This window comes from Glycine max, chromosome 6 (genome assembly GCF_000004515.6).
Source record: "Glycine max cultivar Williams 82 chromosome 6, Glycine_max_v4.0, whole genome shotgun sequence".
NCBI classification, from domain to species: Eukaryota; Viridiplantae; Streptophyta; class Magnoliopsida; order Fabales; family Fabaceae; genus Glycine; species Glycine max.
In genome coordinates, this window is record NC_038242.2 from 12,024,052 (window position 1) to 12,044,336 (window position 20,285).

The following is a 20,285-nucleotide window of genomic DNA, read 5'->3' on the forward strand; positions in this document are numbered from 1 at the left end:
CCCAGCAAGCATAGGCTTTCTCATTGGTGATCTCATTCTGCTACTATAACGAATTCACCCCTTTGATTCCTCCCTATTGTCCTCGGCAACCAACAAAGTTCTCCATCATCGGATATCCTTGATAGTAATAAAGAATACTCTACAAAAGTCAATATACCCAAATTCCAAGAACTGGTTTTATTTTATTTTTTGTTTTGTTTTTGATAAAATGTGCATGAGTAACCAGTTGAAAACTCTTCTGAAAATGTATATATTTAATAAATTGTGGTAAAAGGTTTTTTAGATTAGGTTTCAATTTTAAATTATTTACCTGAAAGTTAAGCTGTGAGAATGATCAGTTTATTGAAACAAAGATTATCAATAAAAAAAGAAGTCTTCTGAAAATACATTTTGATCATACAAATTATCGAATTGAAACAAAGTACTAGTAAATTGAAGAATTGAATTAGTAAAGTAACAAAAATTACTTTTTTTTGCCGAAAATGTATTCTAAAATTCTAAGCCAAAGCTCAATTTTTTCCTGTAAAAGTAATTGACAGGTAAAGAAGCATTTTACTTTCTATAATAAAAACAATGCACTGTGGGGAATATCTGAAACTAGCAAGTAGCAAGCCGTGTAATTTATGTGAAAATGAAATAGTAAAAGGGGAAAAAATAGCAAATATTTTAGCTTGGGTTGGGACAGAGCCAGGTGCTGACCTGCTGCAACAGAAGTGCTGGTACGTGACGCCTTAAATGTCAAATTTTAACCTAATTTTTACTGTTTTGCATGAATGCATCATTCCCCATGTCTCAGAAAATCAGGCTTTTATTACAGGCCCTGCTTTCCCATTGTCTCAAAAGTGCTGTGTAAAATATGCAGATCTAGCTGTTGTTGGGACCATGGCAAGTGAATCCTACAAAAAACTTCCAGAAAGCAACTTCAATTATTCAGGATTACGTTACTGCGAAGCCCACCTAACATAACGTTAGGCATTTACTATGCTCTTTTATTTAGCTCTGCCAATCGCTGCTACAACTTACTTCAAGCTTTGTTGTTTTTTTCCTACAGACAAATCAGTGCCCAATATATTTTTATTCATCATAACATATATTACTATTATTTTTATTTTATTTTAACTGGAGAGCATATTAAACATAATAGGAGGACATCATCCTCATTTTGTAAGTGAAATTCCTTCCATTAAAACCTAAAGACTGGATTTCAAGGCCTTACAAGGTAAATTAGTCCCACTAATAATCCATAGGTTGCAACTTGGTCCATTTATTATGGATGCCCATGGGCCGAGTGGTCAAGCAATATCTACTTTTTACTTCCTGTTCATTCCTGTATGTCTGGTTTCTTTGTTGAGTGTTTGCTTGCTTGTTTTAGCACAGCAATCCATTTGAAAACGAAATTGATACTTAATAATTTACGAAAGGTTATATTGAATATCGATTCTAAGGTGGAGCCGAAGTAATCACACTACGACTATAGAATAGTAGTATATAGATCATCTTTTTTTTTTTTTTTTGCTGCATAGATATAGATCATCTACCAACACACTCCTAAATTAGAATCCAACACATCTTTTTGAATGCAAATAACGTATAACATGTCTGTGCTACCATCGTAAAACTTTCAAAAGTATTTTATAGAGTAAAACATTTCATAACTAGGTAATCCAAACATGCTAATAGTTGTCATGAGTAGAAGGTAACAACGGAACCAACCCTAATGGGAAAAATGGAATTAAACTTTTACTATAAAAGTAACAGTAACATTTTCTGTCATAAAAAAAAAGGAACATAACGTAGATTTTTCCATCCCTTAACGCTGTTTCCTCTCATTTCTTTCCCAAACAATTCATTAACACATAAGAAAAGATATAACCATGATCTATAAATAATTGGGAATTCACTCCTGGTATAAAGAAAATGAACCAGCTCGCCTAATGGGCACCTGATTTTTTTCATGCAGTTCACCAGAAGTTTCATCACTTTTTCTCTAATTAGTTTCTATTATTTTCTATTCCTTCGTATCTGGTTCAGAGGACACAGGTAGTGAACTATAATCTTGTGTTTTGGGGAGGGAAAAGCTACGACGCTCTTTCCCCCCTGGCTTGGAAGAAGCACTGCCATACCAAACCATTCCTGCTATTGCGATGATCATGCCTAGAACAACATGTAGATTGAGACCCTCTTTTCCAAAGAAAATGAATCCTAAGATCAGGACCAGGATAGTCTTCATGTGACCAAGGACTTGGAACGTTACAGCCGTGAACCTACCAATGCAGATGAACTGGCTGAGGTTTGTCCCTACTGCGATAGTGCAAGACAGAATGATGAACAACTGCAGACAGCAGGAGCAGCTCAGTTTAATAATAGTATTCCAGGAGTCACAGTATTCATTATTGTTTTCTTGAGTAAAGGTAAACTATACAGTATTTATAAAGTTGACATAAAGTGTATACATATTTGGATTCTCTCCTTTTTCTTAGGAAAGTGACAGTCATTTTTAAGATAGAAAGACAAACAAAACGTGCAGAGTCTATGCACAGGAAACAGTTGGTCCCTCTATAGAATAAATGTTCTTAAAAAATGACAGTATTTTCCTAAGGTAAAGGGATAGGATCCAAATCCACCAAAAAACAAAATGACAAATAGAACATTTGGTTCTAAGGAAGACCAAGGATGGGCACCCTCACAAGATCTGTGTATACTGAGCAACCAGTTATTGATGAGTACCGATTGCCAAGAATACACTGCTTTTATGAATAAAAAGATCTATATGCATGCTGCTGCCTACCAGTATAGTGATACAAGCAAATTTACATGGATGCAGTCAGTTTGTCATGCCTTTTACAGGTACCATATGGATAGGCACACTAATAATCATATTTAGCATTAGTCACAAGCAACATCAAAGACCAAGGAAATTATTGTAGAAGCACCACTGGCAAATCAGGGTGGATGAAATAAAAATCTCCAATAAGTCATAAATGGGGGACATGATTGGTCTACAGAAACAAGATTATATAAATATAATTAAAATTTTCAACATTCACAGGGAACTTAAAAAAAGTAATGATTCAAATAGATAGTTCTCCTCTAGAGTCTAGACTGTACATGATAAACAGATCTGATAGATCTTTCTTAAAGAGAATTGCTCATAACATGTTCATATTTTAAACTAGATTGGTCACATTAAGAATACAAAGAACCAAACATTCAGTATCTAAATGAATTTAAAGGATTAGTTAATGTCCCCAAGCTGTACTAGTTTGCACAAAATACAAAATAATTGTGTCACTTTTAGGATTACTTTCTTTTCCACTCTAAACATTTTGAAAGAGAAAATTAGAAACAAACATGCATTAGATTTTACATTGAGATGGTATTAGTTGTAAGGCTAAAGTCAACAACATATCCGCTAAAGGGAGCAAAAAAAAAGGGAATGGTAAAGAAGAATGCATTCGTTAAGAATGAAATGCCACCTCTTCAAAAGAGACTGAAAAGGTAATTTCACTCTAAAAAGAAAAATGATGTTGCATTAATGGAAGTTATCTTGATTATGACACTTTGAACTTCAAATGCTATTTACTGACCCTAAACAGCAAATCTGGAGTTTTGAAAAACTCTTAATGGAAGAAACCTTCGAGAACTTATAGCTGCCAGCAAGGCTTACAGGATTTATAAATTCATAATTAGTTAAGGCTTAGGCTTAGGTAGGGTTTGGCCCGACTTATTTTTAGCTTTTTTTCTCCTTAAAAGGAGATGCTGAGCCAAGAAGTATTTATATAAAAGTTCTTAAAATTATAAGGAGCTTATTTTATAGTATACATACATCTTAGGAAAAAAGGAGCTACTTAAAAAGCTCCTTGGTTTTATAGTATACATACATCTTAGGAAAAAAGGAGCTACTTAAAAAAGCTCCTTGGAGTAGCTTCTCGTTCACTTTTGCGGAACTTTTTTCCAGCAAGACTCAGGATTTATTTTTAGTATCAATAAAATAATTTGATGTAAATTAAAATAATTTTACACAGTATTATTTTATAAATATATTTTTTCATTGGACGGTGTAACTAGTTTTAAATAAAGCTAAAGTATTTTAAAAAGTTACCAAATAACTTTTGGCTCAAAGGAGCTTTTAAGCTAAAAAAATGAAATTTGAGAAACAACTACTTTTCTTTAAGTTCTTATTTTTAGCTTTAAAAGTAGTTTTTGAGTAAAACAAAAAAAGTTGGGTCAAACATAACCTTGATCTTAGTCAACCAAAGGATTCTTTCTCAATGTCACTAAGCAACCTGACACTGAAATTAGGCAGTCGAATTTGGTACCCAGTTCCATGATAAGCAATGCGCAGCATATTAACCTCTATAACAAATAGGAGTTCACCATGCAACAGATACACAACATTCAAGATTAGTCCATACGGTTGCAAGTTACTTTAAACTTCTCACTAGGGGTGGCAAAAATGACGCATCAGATAAATCCACCATCCAACATTCAAAAAGTTCTCACCAAAAAAATAAGGCAGACTAAACCCGATACATAAATAAATTTCACAAGTCTCTGTTTCTCTTCCTCCTCACAACAAAACATTAAAAAAAAAAAAAAACTAGAAAAGAAATAGAGAAACTTACCGTGGATGTCAAACCATAGCCGTAGGCATCAACTCGTTTGCCAGTCAACCAGTAGTCCATAAAGGGGCCTACTAGAAGTAAACTTGCTGCCTGTGCTGGTGCAGTATGGCCCAACAAGTTAAATGACCCAATAGAATACTTCCTCTGAAGAAAATGCACGTACTGCCAAAAAAAATTATGTTAAATATCAAACCAACAAGACTTAGGAAATGAAACCCAAATAAGGCAGGAATAATTAGAACCATTGTGAACTAAAACAAGTTATTGAAGTCTGTTGTAGAAGAAAAGCATCTGAGAATACTGCTTGTGATAAAAATACAGATAAACAAACAAATATTATTGTAGGCTTCCTAATTTGTCATTTTTAGTTCTATAACAAAGCTATTAATTGCTATGTACACGAATGTTGCCAACAAGCATCATGAACCAAGAACTGAACATTTAAATCTGGAACTGCCTTGGTGACATGGAATTCAAACTGATTGGTTTCTATCTCCCAACTAAAGATTCAGGATTTGATGATAGTGTATGTTACTTACATACTGTTGCAGGGCTGTGCTCCAAACTGCTATTACAGCAGCTATGAAACCCTTTGCATTGACACTGACATCAGTGACTGTACAGACAGCAACGCCGAGCAAAACCAAAACAATACTAAGCTTTGTGTCCCTTGAATATCGTACATTGTCCAAGACAACCTCCAGGAAGCAAGATACTGGAATCATGCTCAGCTTAGCAATCTGACAATTTTATTTCAAGGAATAATTATTATAAATATTATCTAGAGTTTACTATAAAGAGGGTTCAAAATGTTATAGGCTACTAAAAGCCTTAAAGTTACCTGATAGAAACCAACAGAGTTCCACATTAAACTCACATTCATCCCAACAATGGAGAAATTTGCAAACAAGACAAATTTGATTATATCAGATAATGGAAGATGAGAGGTCTGGATATATCCCAACGATTTAAGAATGAGTGTCAACAAGGTTGTCGTGGCAAAATGGAGACCAGTTAAAGTTGTAGCTGCATAATAGCATTATATGATATAGAATGTCAGAATTCAGGAATGGTCCAGAAGTTCAGACTTCAGAAGCAACCATCTGTAGCCTTACAAGTTACATATAAAGAAATCATATACCAAAATATTCTTTGCTTGACTAGTTATAGAAGAGATTTTTAATCTATCATCTGATGCTATTCTCAGTACTTTAATGCTATTTTAGTTGTGGGATCTACGAATGGTAATACTTCTGTTATTGATCTCAAGTTCTCAACCAAAAAACATGCAAATGAAAAGGTTGTTTTGGATGAGAAAATGTTTTTGCAGATTTTGCTCATATTTTAGGATTTAACACCACTGATACAAAAGGTTTGCAGACTGTATGACCTCAGCTTGTCATCTGAATGCATACCTTTTGCTCAGATTTTCTCTCAACCACTCTTTTACTGAAAAAAATAGTAGCTTACAACATCAGTGATGCTAATTTGTCCCCTATTCAACTACCAACAAGACATATGGATGCCTCTTTCAAATCCTAGGATAGTCAGCACAACTGATACATATCTTGAATGACTTAATCCAAGAGACTAAAGTTGTACAATCTGAATGACACTAACAGATAACATCAAGGTGAAATTACACTCATAAAACATGCAATTCTATTGTACCAAAAAGGTTTCTCCTTCTTTACTACTTCACATACACAAACACACATACATACGTGTATTACACCAAAAAGGAACACACAAGATTGGTAGTTTATCCAAACAACAAATAGAAAAGAAGCATGACATCTTTAAAATCATAGGCATGACAGATCAAAGATTCAAGAGAGGAAATGGGAAAAGTCATGATGAGGTCATACCAAAACTAAAACCATATGTAGCCATCAAGGCCTTATTGACAAGAATAATTCCCACAGACGTGACCACATTGAACAGCCATGATGCTGCATCAATGGAAGCCTTCCTATCACCCTTGCTTACAGAAGACATGTTGAACTAGATCTTCCAATACACTAACTGAATTCCTCAATACGCTGCCTTCATGCAAGAAAATGTATCACTAGTTTCAGAATCCCAAAAATTTATCTGTACAGAAAAACCAGTCATCAGTATAAACAGATATTACTATAAATAGAGTAAAATTCTCTTCCTGCTCCACATTTCAGAGAGGGAAAAATAAAACAAAAAATGCAATTGTCTTTGGAGGGAATGTGGTGGGGGTAAATAGTGGGAGTTTATATTAATTCACAAGGGGACTTATAACCAAAGGAAAACAACATGAAATATGAAAAATCTTATCCACCCTTCATAAACATCTCCGTCCAGAAAGTTGACATCTGCAGCAGAGGGATCTTTCTATATATATATATATATATATATATATATATATATATATATATATATATATATATATATATACACACTACACACATAGATATAGATAGATATATACAAAGTTAAAAACAATTGATTCTGAGTTTCTTATGAGAAGCCCCTTGTTTTATTGGTCAAAACATCCAAAAAAATAGGGAAACAAAAAACAGAACTAAAAATAAAAAGAAACAAGTCAAGGCTAAGGACAGGGACATGGACATTGAAGTTCACGAAATACACACTTAACACAGTGAACTATGATTAACTAAAACCACAATCCTACATCCTCAAAGACACGATTCAGCTAATAAAAAACCAATATCAAGCAAAATCAGACCAAAATACAGCAATCTCATCAGATCCATTACTATTTTCAACAATATATAGTAATTCACAGCAGATTCGAGCTCCAAAGTGAACAAAAATAACGAAATTACAAAAACTCTGAAAGCAGAAGAAAAGAACTTGGGCAGAAATCAACCTCAAACGGAAACCCAAGTACGGATCCGCGATCCCTAATAATTAAAGACTGCGGTAGTAAGGAACAATAAGAATAAGAATCCACAAAACACATGAATCTTAACAGAACGACAGAAACAAAAAAGCATGGTGATATTGATATATTACGTGAAGGAGTTAAACGACGCACCGTTTAGAGGAAGGCAACGATGTGGTGGTTCTGTGCTTTCTGTGTTGGCTTTTAAAATGGTGCGTGGATGGCTGGGCTGCTTTAGTAACGTCCAGATTCAGGGATCGAAGGAAAGCTGAGTTGCGTTTGCGGGGAAAGCAGCAACAACTGCAAAGTCATCGCCAACGCCAAATAAATACTACTAGTCAACTCTATTTCATTTTTACCATAATTATATTTACTCTATTTAATCACATTTATGATGTCATTAATTACTTGCTACTATGTTTAGTCAGGGCAAAAAAGATAGCCCATCAGAAAGGTAAATGTTCCTTTGCCCCACCACCACTTTAAGTTAGGTTTTATGATTAATTTTACACTTTCATTCCATCCTACATATGATTCATATAATTTTTAGGATTATTAAAAGTAAATAAACTTATTATATGTCATAAATTTGTGATTATAAAATAATATAAATTTTTTTAACTATTTTACACGATTGTCATTACATAATTTATTTTTTCTGTTATTTTTTTTAGTAGAGACCATAGTTTGGAATATCATTTTATTTGAGTAAAATAATTTTTTTACATAAATAATGATAAAATTTTCATTTTGAGCATTTAATATATACAAATTTTGAACTTAAACTTTTGATTAAGAGATATGATATGTATAATGGCTCTTACAATAATTTATATAATATTATTTTATGTGTTAATTTCTCTTTATTATATATATAATTTTTTTCTCTTTTCAATTTTCTCTCCTTGTAAGATTTATTGTAGAAATATAATTTCTCTTTGAATAAACTGAAACAATTATGACACAAATCTACGTAACTAGAATTTGAAAATAAATTTTTGATTAAGCCGAAAGAATCTCGCCCAAGTTATTTTTTTATGACTTTATTAGTGTTGTTTTGGTTTGTGTTTGGTGTGAAAATTTGTGTGTCTTTTCAATTGGTGTGAGCATGAGCGTGAAGCTTATTTTTTGGTTATTCTCCCAGTCCCACTATTTTCGTCGTCCCTGTCTGTGTAGTTGGTGTTTATTATCCACAATAATTTATTCCGCGCTTTTGGGAACCAAAGTGCCACCTATGTTTACGTGAAGAGTTTATTTTCTGGTTAGTAATAAGTTTTCAGGGGAAAAAGAATTAGTTGCTATGTGTCGATCATGTAAACGTCAACATTTTCTTTTACTACTTTCTGAATTTTAATACGTCAAGTATCACATAAACAAAAATGATGAGACTTATATATAGTTTTTAAGGTCCTTTTAATATTATATTTTAATTTGAAATAATAACGATTTGCGTTAAAAGTTAGCATAGATAATTTTGATTTAAAAACTACATTTAAATTTTGTCTTAACAAAAAATAGAAAATAACTATCTTATAAAAAATGATTTCAAAGGACTCATGTAACTTAATTGTTAATTTTCTTCATTTATAACGTTTTTTGTTTTGTTTTACTGCATCATATAACGTTCTACTTCATCAATATATATATATATATATTTTAACTGAAAGGCACATGCAGAACCTTGATTGAAGGATCTAATGGCATGCATGACACTAATATATACCTCCTTTTGACGCAAAGGGTACACGGATGCTTAGTTTGGAACTGCTTCAGTATTATTTTTTTAATAACTTAAAATCACCTTCGAGATCTATTAACACACTTTTCGTCAAATTCCTAACTTGTCCTAGAAAAAGCGTATTGTCTAATTGTATTCAAATTCACTAGGAAACATCAAAATCCCAGAGGAATATTTTAACGCAAAGAGATATATGATGAACAATTTCCATCTGTGGAGACACAAAAGAGGTTGATTTTTATATAAGATTGTTGTAAAATGTTTTACATAATCATTTAATAAAAAATTATAGTAGATATGTTTTTTAAAATTTTATCAAGGTAAAAAAATTTATTATACATGTCAATTTAATAAAAATATAAAATTTCTTTACGATTCTAATAGATAACTATTTGTTCATATAAATATAAAAGGGGAATAAATTACTCTTACTAAAATTACTTCTTTTAATTATTTTTTGTATAATTTTATTAATATTGAATTAAAATATTTTATTTAGCAGATCAAGTTTAAAAAGATATATAAAAATTTTAAATCATCTGATAATTGATTAAATAAATTTAACATAAGTCACCTTTTAAAAAATTAACGTATGAGTTCTAACTTAACAAGCAATTTTCCTAAACAAAAATTAACAAGCAAATATTTACCACCAGTCTACAGCTATGGTACCTTACAATATGACGAAAAAACGGAAAGCTTCTATGATTCTATCAAGTATCAACTGTGAGTCAATTCCCTCTCCCTCTCATGAGTATAATAGACAGGTAAGGACATATTTGTCCATTCATGTTCTTTAAAATTTCCAATGAGGTGCATAAAGTAAAAAACGAGGTGTAGGAAAAGATTAAGCCCCTATTTGTTTGTAGTAAAAAAGAATTGAAAATGAATAATAAAACAAGATAGAACTTATATTTTTACATTTTAATTTAAAATTTTCATCTCAATTTATTTTCATTTCATTATACCAAACACTCTATAAAATTTCCTGCATATTTTGCTCCCTAGATTCCATTACATTCTATTTTACATTTAAGATAGGACTTTCCATAATGCAACAGAGTGCAGAAAGCAAAATAAGAATGAGCAGAAAGTAACAGTCCAGGCAGCAATGGTCCCAGCTAATAAGATGAGCCCAATGGGAGCCCAATAAGAAGCTGGTCCCTACCTCTCCCGTTCAAATTTGCTAGTAGCAGACTTTTTTTAACAAATGCTAGACTTAAAAAAATTAAATACTTGATTTTTGTTTAAACTAATCATTTGACCTAATTTAATCTTTAAAAATTAATATTCAATAATATTTTTTTTACAGAAATGTTGAATAGTACCTTAAAATTATAAATGTCAGTCATTTAGCCCTTCATTTATTTTAAGCTTAATTGTACTTTTAGTTTTCATAAGCTAAAATTAACTTATAAATAAGTTAATTTATAAAAGTTTTCTCGTATTATTCCTAACCAAAAAGAAGTTCTCTCATATAATTAGCTTGTTTAAAAATTGTTATTTAACTTATGTAAAAATTAATTTTAGCTTATGAAAAAAAATTCATTTGTTCTTCTTAAATTTTTTTTATCTTCTATAAGTATTTATGGAGAAATTTATTTAAACAAACCTTCAGAAGAAAAATAATTTTTTTGTAATTAAGGCCAACTACATGATTATAACTTAGGGTTAATTATATAAAAAATATGAGACTCTATATTTATCCTCTGTATAAAAGTGTTAATTATATATAAAAACATAAGACTCCATATTTATTCTCAGTATAAAAAATAGTAGTATCTTTTGACTGTGCATAAATGTAGATTGATCACACCGGTGATCAACCGTGTAAATGCCTTGTGTATTTTTCCTTTTTGTTTACTTCTTTTTGTCTATATCATAATTGTTATGATAAAAAAGGGTCTCCTGGGTTTAAGAGGAATTAAATGGACACTTATTTTTTTAATTAAATTATTCCTACGGTCATTGTGTTAATTTTATTTTCCGTATTACTCTTTTAAATAGTATGCTATCTGAATAAAGAATGATTCTTTTTTGATCTTGGCACGGCAGCTAAGAATTGAATTGGCAAAGACAGTGTTAGCATCGGTGGATTTGTTTGATGGCATGCAGCTCAGACATTGGAGGACTTTTGAAGATTGTTGTTTATTTGGTAAAGTGGAAAACTGAAGAATTGGAGATTGTACAAATAAATAGAAACAGATAGTGAAAAGACAAAAGAAAATTGGAAAACGTAAAGAAGGAAACTGGCCTCCAAAACACATGTTCGATCCATTAAAAAAAAATGGTTGTAAAGTGCAAACAAAACAACAGTAGTAACTGCTAGATATCATGTGTAAAATTTAGAGCGAGGACTCAACTCTTTAGGCATTTTGCCTTGTTTTTGCTTTTGTACCACAAAAATGTACTTGTCGTCAACATTCCTTATCAAGGAAGGAGTATATTATTGAACCTCTCTTCTTATGTCTAACGTCCGCAATATATAAAATTTATGCATACGAAATTGAAAGTATTGACCGGATCAGGGAAAATGACTGCTCTTTAAAAGTATAATTATTATTCATTTCACCTTAAATTCAACAACTTAGTTTCAACTAAATATGAGCTCAACAGTAATTATCAGCTCTAGAAGAATATTAGTAGGGTGAACTCAGGAAATTTTTTGGCCGAAAATAAATAAATAATTCTTTAAAATATTCTGATCGATTTAAAAAATTAAAATCTTCTGATAAATATTTTTTCATAGATTTACTTTAAAATCTTCTGATTGATCATGTACTTTAATGTATCAACTTTTCTACACCATGTTAGTAATTGGATGATAGTTGCACTTACTACCATTTATCCTAAAATTAATAATTAGTCTTGTATAGTGTAACGCGCCGCCAGTGTTTTCAGAAAACAATTTCCATATATATGCTGCCGGTTCGTTAGTACCAACCATAGTTGTTACTAGTTGGTCTCAGGAATAATAATCCAATCATTAAACTTCAAGTTTCAGTGTCACGCTCAATCACCGTTGACGGAGAACGCATTGGTCTATTCACCATCCTTCCAGTATTCTTGGCCATGCCAGCACAGCTTAGAGGGACGCTTCCATTTAGCTTCTTCTTAATGCTTTTGCCAGTGATGAATTAAATCAAATCATATATAGCCCCCTCTCTGTTTGTAGCTTTCAACCATTATTAACATTAATTTAGTTTTTATATATTAATAATATGTCACCTGATTCTTACCGAAACAGAAATATCTGCTATCAATTAATGGGTTGCGTTTGTGGCAAGTTTTCTCCCCCTCGAGAAGAGAGGCCGAGACCACCGCAAGTGAAGAGAGTTGCAAGCAAAGAGGGTTCGAGAACTACGCGTTCCTCTAAGCATGTGGGAGAGGGTGTGAAGAGGGAGACTCAGAGACAGAGAGTGAGTGTGAGTGTTAATAAGGATTCAACTGCTAATGATGGTGGTGTTGTAGAAGGAGAAAAGGGAAAAACGGTTGCTAAAAAGGGCAAGACTACTAAGGATTTGGATGTTAAGGAGGAGAAGATGGCCGAATATGGATTTGTGGACGGGTGGCCAAAGTGGTTGCTCGATAATATCCCCGCAAATGTTTTGGCTAAAATTGTTCCAAAGAGCGCTGATTCCTTTGAAAAACTTGCCAAGGTAATATCAACACGACCTACCAACATTTTGAACATTAGCTTAAAATGTTTTAGACTTTTTCAATCGATTAGAAATTATATATAGTAACGGTGACTACGACTTTTGGCTATGGTTGATAAAGTTAATAAACTTACTCCATATATATGATAATATGTGTGATTGGTTCACTTACTCGTTTTGTTTATGTTAATTTGGCGAATATAATTTATTTAACTTACATTGCATTGCATAATGAAATATTTGCGTAATTTATGTGACATGCATGGAGAAACTTCCTTCAGAGTATAGAACTCCCCCAGTGATGAAGTGATTTGAATTTTGATTTTGGGTTGCAGATAGGACGTGGAACATATAGTAATGTGTACAAAGCAAGAGAAAAGGGCACGGGAAAGATTGTTGCTTTGAAGAAGGTAAGGTTTGACACGTCGGATTCTGAGAGTATCAAGTTTATGGCAAGAGAGATCATGATACTGCAGATGCTGGATCATCCCAATGTGATCAAACTTAAAGGACTGGCAACATCAAGGATGCAGTATAGTCTTTATCTAGTTTTTGACTTCATGCAGTCTGATCTCACCCGCATTATCTCCCGACCCGGGGAGAAACTCACCGAAGCACAGGTTGGCTTTCTAGCTACCTGATTCTTTTAACAATTAGATTAGAATTTTAGATGTTTGTGTTGGAGATGATCAAAATAATATATATAAGTGAATAACAGAAGTTAATTTATGATCTAATTTTTGGAGTTAAATTAGTTGTAAAATCCAAATTTTCAGATATGAGAAACTAGGTGACTGTTGTTGGCCCTACACGACCACTCGTAATCTGATCATTTTTATCTGATTTTTTTAACAGTTAGAAGCTTAGAATTTGGTATGTTTGTGTTGGAGATCTCATTTTTATTTAGAGAATAATGTATATAAGTTAAGAATAACTGTTACATATATGAATTAATTTTTAGAGTTAAATTAAGTTTAAAATTCAAAATTTTAAGATAATATTAGATACAAGTAATGACTATTTTTTAGTCTATTGAATCATTCGTGATTGAGATGTTATCGAATCACTTGCATTCTGTCTTACAAATTTCATATTCAAGATATACAAAGAAAAACTATCCCCTAAATCATCTTTTGAGTTGAGTTATGGTCAACTCAAATTGTAAGAGTTTGTAATATCAGCACTTTGATCATTATACTAAGAATTAAAAAAATGATTACCTTAGCTTTGTTTGTCAATAACTTTAGGATTTGCAGTCTTTTTGTGACATAATGTAGTTTTTTATTTTATTTTATTTCGTACCAGATCAAGTGTTATATGCAGCAGCTCCTTTCTGGCCTGCAGCACTGTCATGAGACGGGAATCATGCACCGAGATATCAAGGCTTCTAACTTATTAATAGACAGAAGAGGAGTGCTGAAAATTGCAGATTTTGGACTTGCAACTTCCATTGAAGCTGAAAGGCCACTAACAAATAGAGTGGTGACACTTTGGTATAGGGCTCCAGAACTTCTTTTGGGTTCAACCGATTATGGATTCAGCATTGATCTCTGGAGTGCAGGGTGCCTGTTGGCTGAGATGCTTGTTGGAAGACCTATTATGCCTGGCAGGACAGAGGTAACAGTTAGCTAACTTGAGCATATGATCATGAAAGATTTTAGATTCCCATTAATCTCAATCTCATGCATTATAGGGCTCCAGAACTTCTTTTAAAAAAATACGACAAATAAATGAATCCAATCCTATGTATCTAACCTTGTGACTTGTCTACTAAATTAAACTATATTACTCCATGCATATATATATTGTATCATACGGTCCAATATTGCTAATTTTTTTATTAGCAAATGGATGGCGCTAAACTGTCGTCTTTACCAACAAAGTCCGGCAAAATGTCACTTCCGTAATGAAACAACTTTGTTGAGAAAAATAAGATTTATTTCGGAGATCTTCTTTATAGTATTTTGGAAAGTCCAACTCTCTATGTTTCGAATCTCTATACCGTACGGAAATACTATCAATTGTTTTCGTGTTTGATTTCATTTTGCAAGGATTTTTGTTTGAATTTGACGAGGGCCCAAAAAGTTAGTGGAAACAAAAAGGAAATAACAAGGAATTACAGAGGACATCATAATTTAAGCAAATAAATACCTTGCCGTCCAATAATTTTTAAATTAGGAAATTGGATACTATTTCTTCTATTTTTGTGGTTGAAGATGCTTTCCTTTTACGTACGACTCCGAGAGAGAAGGTTACAATATTCATGTCTGCTCATGTCTCATGCATGTTAGAGGAATTCTTGGTTTTCTTTTCTTGTCTTACTAATTCTATTTCCCCTCTCTCTTTTCATTCTGGATGGACGTATACATGGTTGTTTATGTCCTTTTTTTCTGAATTGTCTTAGTAATGTCTTTTTTTATGTCTTTTAAAAATTTAATATGTTTCTTTTTTGTGTTCGATAAAATTAGAAGATAAATTAGCTCATTAAATGAAAAATATTCATTAAAATTAGTTGCTAATTAATTGATCGTATAGAAATTTTGGTAAATGCATATATTTTTTATATGTTAATTTATTTAAAATAATTCTTTTTTCTTAAAAATTAGGATAATGAATATTTTATTTTTAAATATTTTAGAGATTAAAAATAAAAATGGATTTATACTATAATTTTGATGATTTTATATATCATAAAGAAATGTTATTTGATGAGAATGAGAGTGAAAGAAAGTGTTCAGAATTGTTAATATAAAAAAAATGTAAAAGAAGAATTCTAATAAGATAGTAAGAAAAAATAGAGAAGAAAAACTAAAACTATAAGTTTTTTTTAAAGTTAAAACTATAAGTTTAAACGGTATATAAATAGGGTAATGAAAAGTCTTTTAAGTTAGTTTTTAACTTATTTAATTACTTTGAAACTTATTTGGCAAAAAAATATTTGAAAAAATACTAAAAGCTAGGGATATGAGCTGTTTTTCCAAACAACTGTATATTGTAATAATCAGGATCTATTATGAAGAAAAAATTGAAATGAAAACTTCATTAGGTTTAAATTTTATTACTCCCTCCCTCCATAAATATAATGGAGTAATAAAATTGTATTGGAAACTAGTAAAATGAGTTGATTTTACGAAGTTTTCCGTGTGTATAGGTTGAACAGATTCATATGATCTTCAAACTTTGTGGTTCTCCTTCAGAGGATTATTTTAAAAAACTGAAGCTAAGAACAAGTTATCGGCCTCCAAACCATTACAAACTAAGTTTCAAAGAAAACTTTCAGAATTTTCCTTCCTCTTCCCAGGGTCTCTTGGCTACATTTCTTGATCTCAATCCTGCCCATCGTGGCAGTGCTGCCTCTGCTCTCCAAAGTGAAGTGAGTTTTTCTGTTGTTGCTAATTATGCTTCTTGCTTTTTTTTCAGTTCATTCTATTTTGATTGATGATCTTTCTCTTACAATATCTTAAGTTATTCTTTTGGTTCTTCTATTATTTTAAATTATTCAACTTAGTCCTTCAATTGATAAAATGTTCAATGTGATCTTCTAGTAGCCAAAATATATGCAATGTGACCTGTTTTGTTTATTTTTCACTAATGAGTTAGCCTTGTCCTATGTGTCAGTGAGAAAATGGACCAAAAAAAAAACCACATTGTATATATTTTGCCAATTAGACAACTAAATTGAACATTTTAATAATCAAGAAATAAAGTTGAGTTTTAAAATTTTTGTAATAATGAAGCTTGGATTGGAGGAACAGAGACAACTTGGAGCAAGATTGATCACTGTTTTGTACCATTAAAGTAATTTGGGTGACCATGGACAACAAGCAATTGAATAATAAAATGAATCTTGCAAAATTGTTTTTGGAGGTTAACTTTAATCCACCAAACTTAATACTGCTGATCTTGGAACACTTCATAAAAATTCCCAAACAATGTATATTGCTCTCAAATTGCAATAAGTTAACTTTTTAGTGCTTCCAGTTCTTCAAATGTAGTCCTTTAGCATGTGACCCTTCAGCTTTGCCAGATATCCCCAAAGACGAGGATGAACGCTTGCAAACTAAGAGAGGCAAAAGGTATGCTATTAATTACCTCAAGACTGAAAATGTTTTTTGTCTCTCCATTAGTTGGACATTTGGACTACTTGTGAAGAGTTGAAAGTAGAGGACAAAATTCAGTATAAGGGGATTTCCAAATGTTATATTTCTACATTCTGAGCATTGAACACCATATGAACTAAATTGTCCGTTTTTTTTTGGTAGCAACAGAATGCAGAATTGGCTTTCAAATATTGAAGTGTTTGTTGCTTTTCATCATGTAGGCAAAGGGTTTCCAAAAGGGGGCAATCATCTCAAACAAGTAGAAGTGATGCTAGTCAGTCAGAAAAGGTCCAAATTACTGCTGAACAACCCCGTGAAGATACAGAATCGTCTAAAGAGGTGAGTCATGATCACACTTACTAAAATCCTTTTAAACAACCTCGTACTATGAATTATGTAATGTTAATTAAATATTAGTTTTTCCATAGTCAAGAAGACCATCTGACCATGTCAAACTTGGACTGTTCAATTGTGGCATGACTTGTTATTATTAGAGAAATGTTGGTAACAATTTTTACTATTCACTAAAATTTATTAAAAAAACAAAATTTTCAGGTTTCCATTTTTTAGTTAATAAGTTTTTCTTCCAACTGTATAGTTTTTAATATGTTTAAACTAATAGTAAAGAGTTTAAAGAATGTGTTACAAAGTGGGATTTGCTAGCAGCCTTCTTATTATTAGTATTAAAAAGTGTTTAATCGTCACCACATGTCTATTGAACAATGCATATTACAGTTTATTGTATTTTTTTCTCACTTCACTTTTTATTCCTCATTCTTATCATTTATTTTTTGTTAAAATTTATTGGTTGCATTAAGTAATTAATTTTAATTATTTAGATTTCAAGAAAAAAATGATAAATAAAAATAATTATTCATAAAATAAGTTGATTCCTCTTTTTCTATATATAATCATTCATAACAAGGACCTGCACCTAATTATGTCAATAAGGCATTTTTTTTAAAGGAAATACCATAAGCCATTAAGTAACAATAAAGATAATAAATTTAGTACATTTTTGGTTTTGACAGAAGAATATGGAACAACACAAGCAGGGTCAAGAAACTGGTCATAGTGCTAGCAGCACATCATCCGGTTCAAGACTCTTTATGACCGAAGGGAGCACGAATGCATCTATGTCCCCAGTTTTTCTCTCTAGTGGCAGTGTCAGAAAATCCCCCAAAATAGAGGGCCACCCTAATGCTCTTAGGAACATAGAGAACTATAGTGCTCTCTTACAACAGACTTCTGTACTTGATATGATCAACCGCAATGAAGGCAAGGAATTTCCTCAGCTTCTCAAATCATTCTCCGCGTTGGATTTTCGACTTGATTCTGACAAGCTATCATAAAATCTCTATGCCTTACGTAACAAACATATTTAATTTTGATCAATTCTAAACATGCTTTTTTTTCCGTTATCATTTAATTATGATCGTCAGGTCATTAAAAGAGTTTGACTGGTCGAAATCTTTTAAGTAATGTGACGTGAGATGATTAAATGTTAATGTAAAAAAAAAAAAAAGAACTTTGGATCAAAATTAAACTCTAAATAAAAGGCTGGGCCGTGGAATTTGATTATCTGCTTAGGGTGATTTGAGTGCTTTTATTCTAGTATTTATATTTATTTGAGGCACACTTTCCTATCGGAAGTTGTGATAAATAAACGAGTCCCTATTCTGGACACGTTGCAGCTTAGTAATTCTACAGAAATAATCTTCGAGAGTGAAATAAACAGTATAGGATATCCGTTATGAGATTTGCTAAATTTAGAAGATACTGCGATTGTATTTTCGTTTGGATTCAATCTGGAAATCTTTTGTACCAAAAGAATCTGCGAAATCTTTATCGTGAATATACTTTCCTTTATGATTGAAGCTGTTGGCATGTGCTATATATAAGGAAAAAAATCGCTGATAAAAAAAAAATATAAGGAAAAAAATTTCAAGTGGGATTTGAAGATTTTAGGAATTCAAAATAAAACAATGTTGAAGACGATGATTAGATTCCCTTAAAATAATGGGAGTTATTTTAGAAGATAAAGTATATAAATTTTCAATAATACGCATTTTTTTATCAGAAAAAATATTATTTAAAGAATACAAAGGTTAACTGAACCATTTACAAAATAGCCCTACCTTATTTAAAATTTTAAAGAGAAACAATAAATAAAGTCGCCTATTTATGACTTATGAGAAATCATATAATGAACTTCGTATTTTTCTTTTCTGCATATATAATTAATTGCAAAGGAACTGAAACTTTTTAGTCTCTTTTTTGGATTTGTTCACATTCAGAAATGGGGGTAATTCCTTCCAACTAGATTTTCTTTAGATATGAGCCTGAATTCAAATCTTGAATAGTTATTGCTAGAGAGATTTGAATCCATTATTACTTAAATAAAATCGATCTAAAAATAAGTAAGGTTTAAAATTAAATTTAAGAGATTTTTTTAACTTTAAATCAGAAAATTATAAGTCAAATTTTTTTTACTAACTTACGTAGTGCATTTTTGTTTTAAAAAACTAATAACAAATACTACTTATTACTATTAGAATCTAAAATTTTGAATACTTAGATAGTATTTTTTTATTGGTAGAATCTAAAACTTCACCTTTAGAGTATGTTTGGATGAGAGAATTTAAAATTCTCAGGAATTTTAAATTTTAAGAATTTTAAATACTTAAATTGAAATTTTTTTATTTTTAAAATTTTGTGTTAGAATAAAAAAAAATTAAAGTTATGAGGGTGAAAAAAAATGAATGAAAAAAATGAAAAGATATGATTGATGTGCTAATTATTCGTGTTCCTCCATGCTCACATCCGATTGATGTTGCACGAGCTCTGTTTCTTGAAGAAGACGGTAAGAAGAGAATTTCAATTTCTCACTTTTTAGAAGGAAATTGAAATTCTAAATTTTTAGTTGTTTAAAATTCTGTTTTAAAATTCCAAAATTTTAAATTTTTCACAAAAAACATCCAAAACAATGAATTCTAGAATACAGAAATTCATCTGATACTTTCATCATTTAAATTCTCTGATAAATTACTTTCCTCAGTTAAAATCCTCTATTCAAACGCACTTTTAATTATTTTATATAGACTTGCATTCCAAGTGGCCACTTGTTAGAATGAACTTCGTATTTTCTTAATTGAGCGAATTTTTTCTCCTGTAAAACAACATTTCTTCTTTTATTATCGCATGCTTCGATCTTCAGTTCTTCTACTCACGTTAACATGCACAATCTAACAAGTCAAAGGGACAAACATAATAAAATTGGAAGCA

General features: G+C 31.4%; 2 protein-coding genes across 2 annotated transcripts; one reads left to right on the forward strand and one right to left on the reverse strand.

Moving 5' to 3' along the window:
- Positions 1-1,660: 1,660 nt before the first annotated feature.
- Positions 1,661-7,798, reverse strand: LOC100800306 (UDP-galactose transporter 2-like). The gene is made up of 6 exons (NM_001252966.2): positions 7,657-7,798; positions 6,494-6,719; positions 5,467-5,651; positions 5,165-5,365; positions 4,626-4,787; positions 1,661-2,332 (listed from the first exon to the last, which is right to left on the reverse strand). The coding sequence occupies exons 2-6, from the start codon at positions 6,621-6,623 to the stop codon at positions 2,009-2,011; spliced, it is 1,002 nt and encodes a 333-aa protein (NP_001239895.1). The 5' UTR covers positions 6,624-6,719; positions 7,657-7,798; the 3' UTR covers positions 1,661-2,008.
- Positions 7,799-13,278: 5,480 nt separating this feature from the next.
- LOC100795189 (probable serine/threonine-protein kinase At1g54610) lies at positions 13,279-18,352 on the forward strand. The gene is made up of 6 exons (XM_026128785.2): positions 13,279-13,520; positions 14,206-14,517; positions 16,052-16,273; positions 16,882-16,976; positions 17,222-17,339; positions 18,032-18,352. Exons 1-6 carry the CDS (start codon positions 13,350-13,352, stop codon positions 18,350-18,352), a joined length of 1,239 nt encoding a protein of 412 aa, XP_025984570.1. The 5' UTR covers positions 13,279-13,349.
- The last annotated feature ends 1,933 nt before the right edge of the window (positions 18,353-20,285 follow it).

Excerpts from the sequence above, each read along its gene's own strand:
- LOC100795189 (XM_026128785.2), top strand. The coding sequence starts at position 13,350 with ATGGCAAGAGAGATCATGATACTGCAGATGCTGGATCATCCCAATGTG. Across the intron at positions 13,521-14,205 it reads AGAAACTCACCGAAGCACAG|ATCAAGTGTTATATGCAGCA; the intron begins GTTGGCTTTCTA and ends ATTTCGTACCAG. Across the intron at positions 16,977-17,221 it reads CAAACTAAGAGAGGCAAAAG|GCAAAGGGTTTCCAAAAGGG; the intron begins GTATGCTATTAA and ends TTCATCATGTAG.
- LOC100800306 (NM_001252966.2), bottom strand. The coding sequence starts at position 6,623 with ATGTCTTCTGTAAGCAAGGGTGATAGGAAGGCTTCCATTGATGCAGCA. Across the intron at positions 4,788-5,164 it reads GCACAGCCCTGCAACAGTAT|TACGTGCATTTTCTTCAGAG; the intron begins GTAAGTAACATA and ends TTTTTTTGGCAG. Across the intron at positions 2,333-4,625 it reads GCTATGGTTTGACATCCACG|TTGTTCATCATTCTGTCTTG; the intron begins GTAAGTTTCTCT and ends TGCTGTCTGCAG.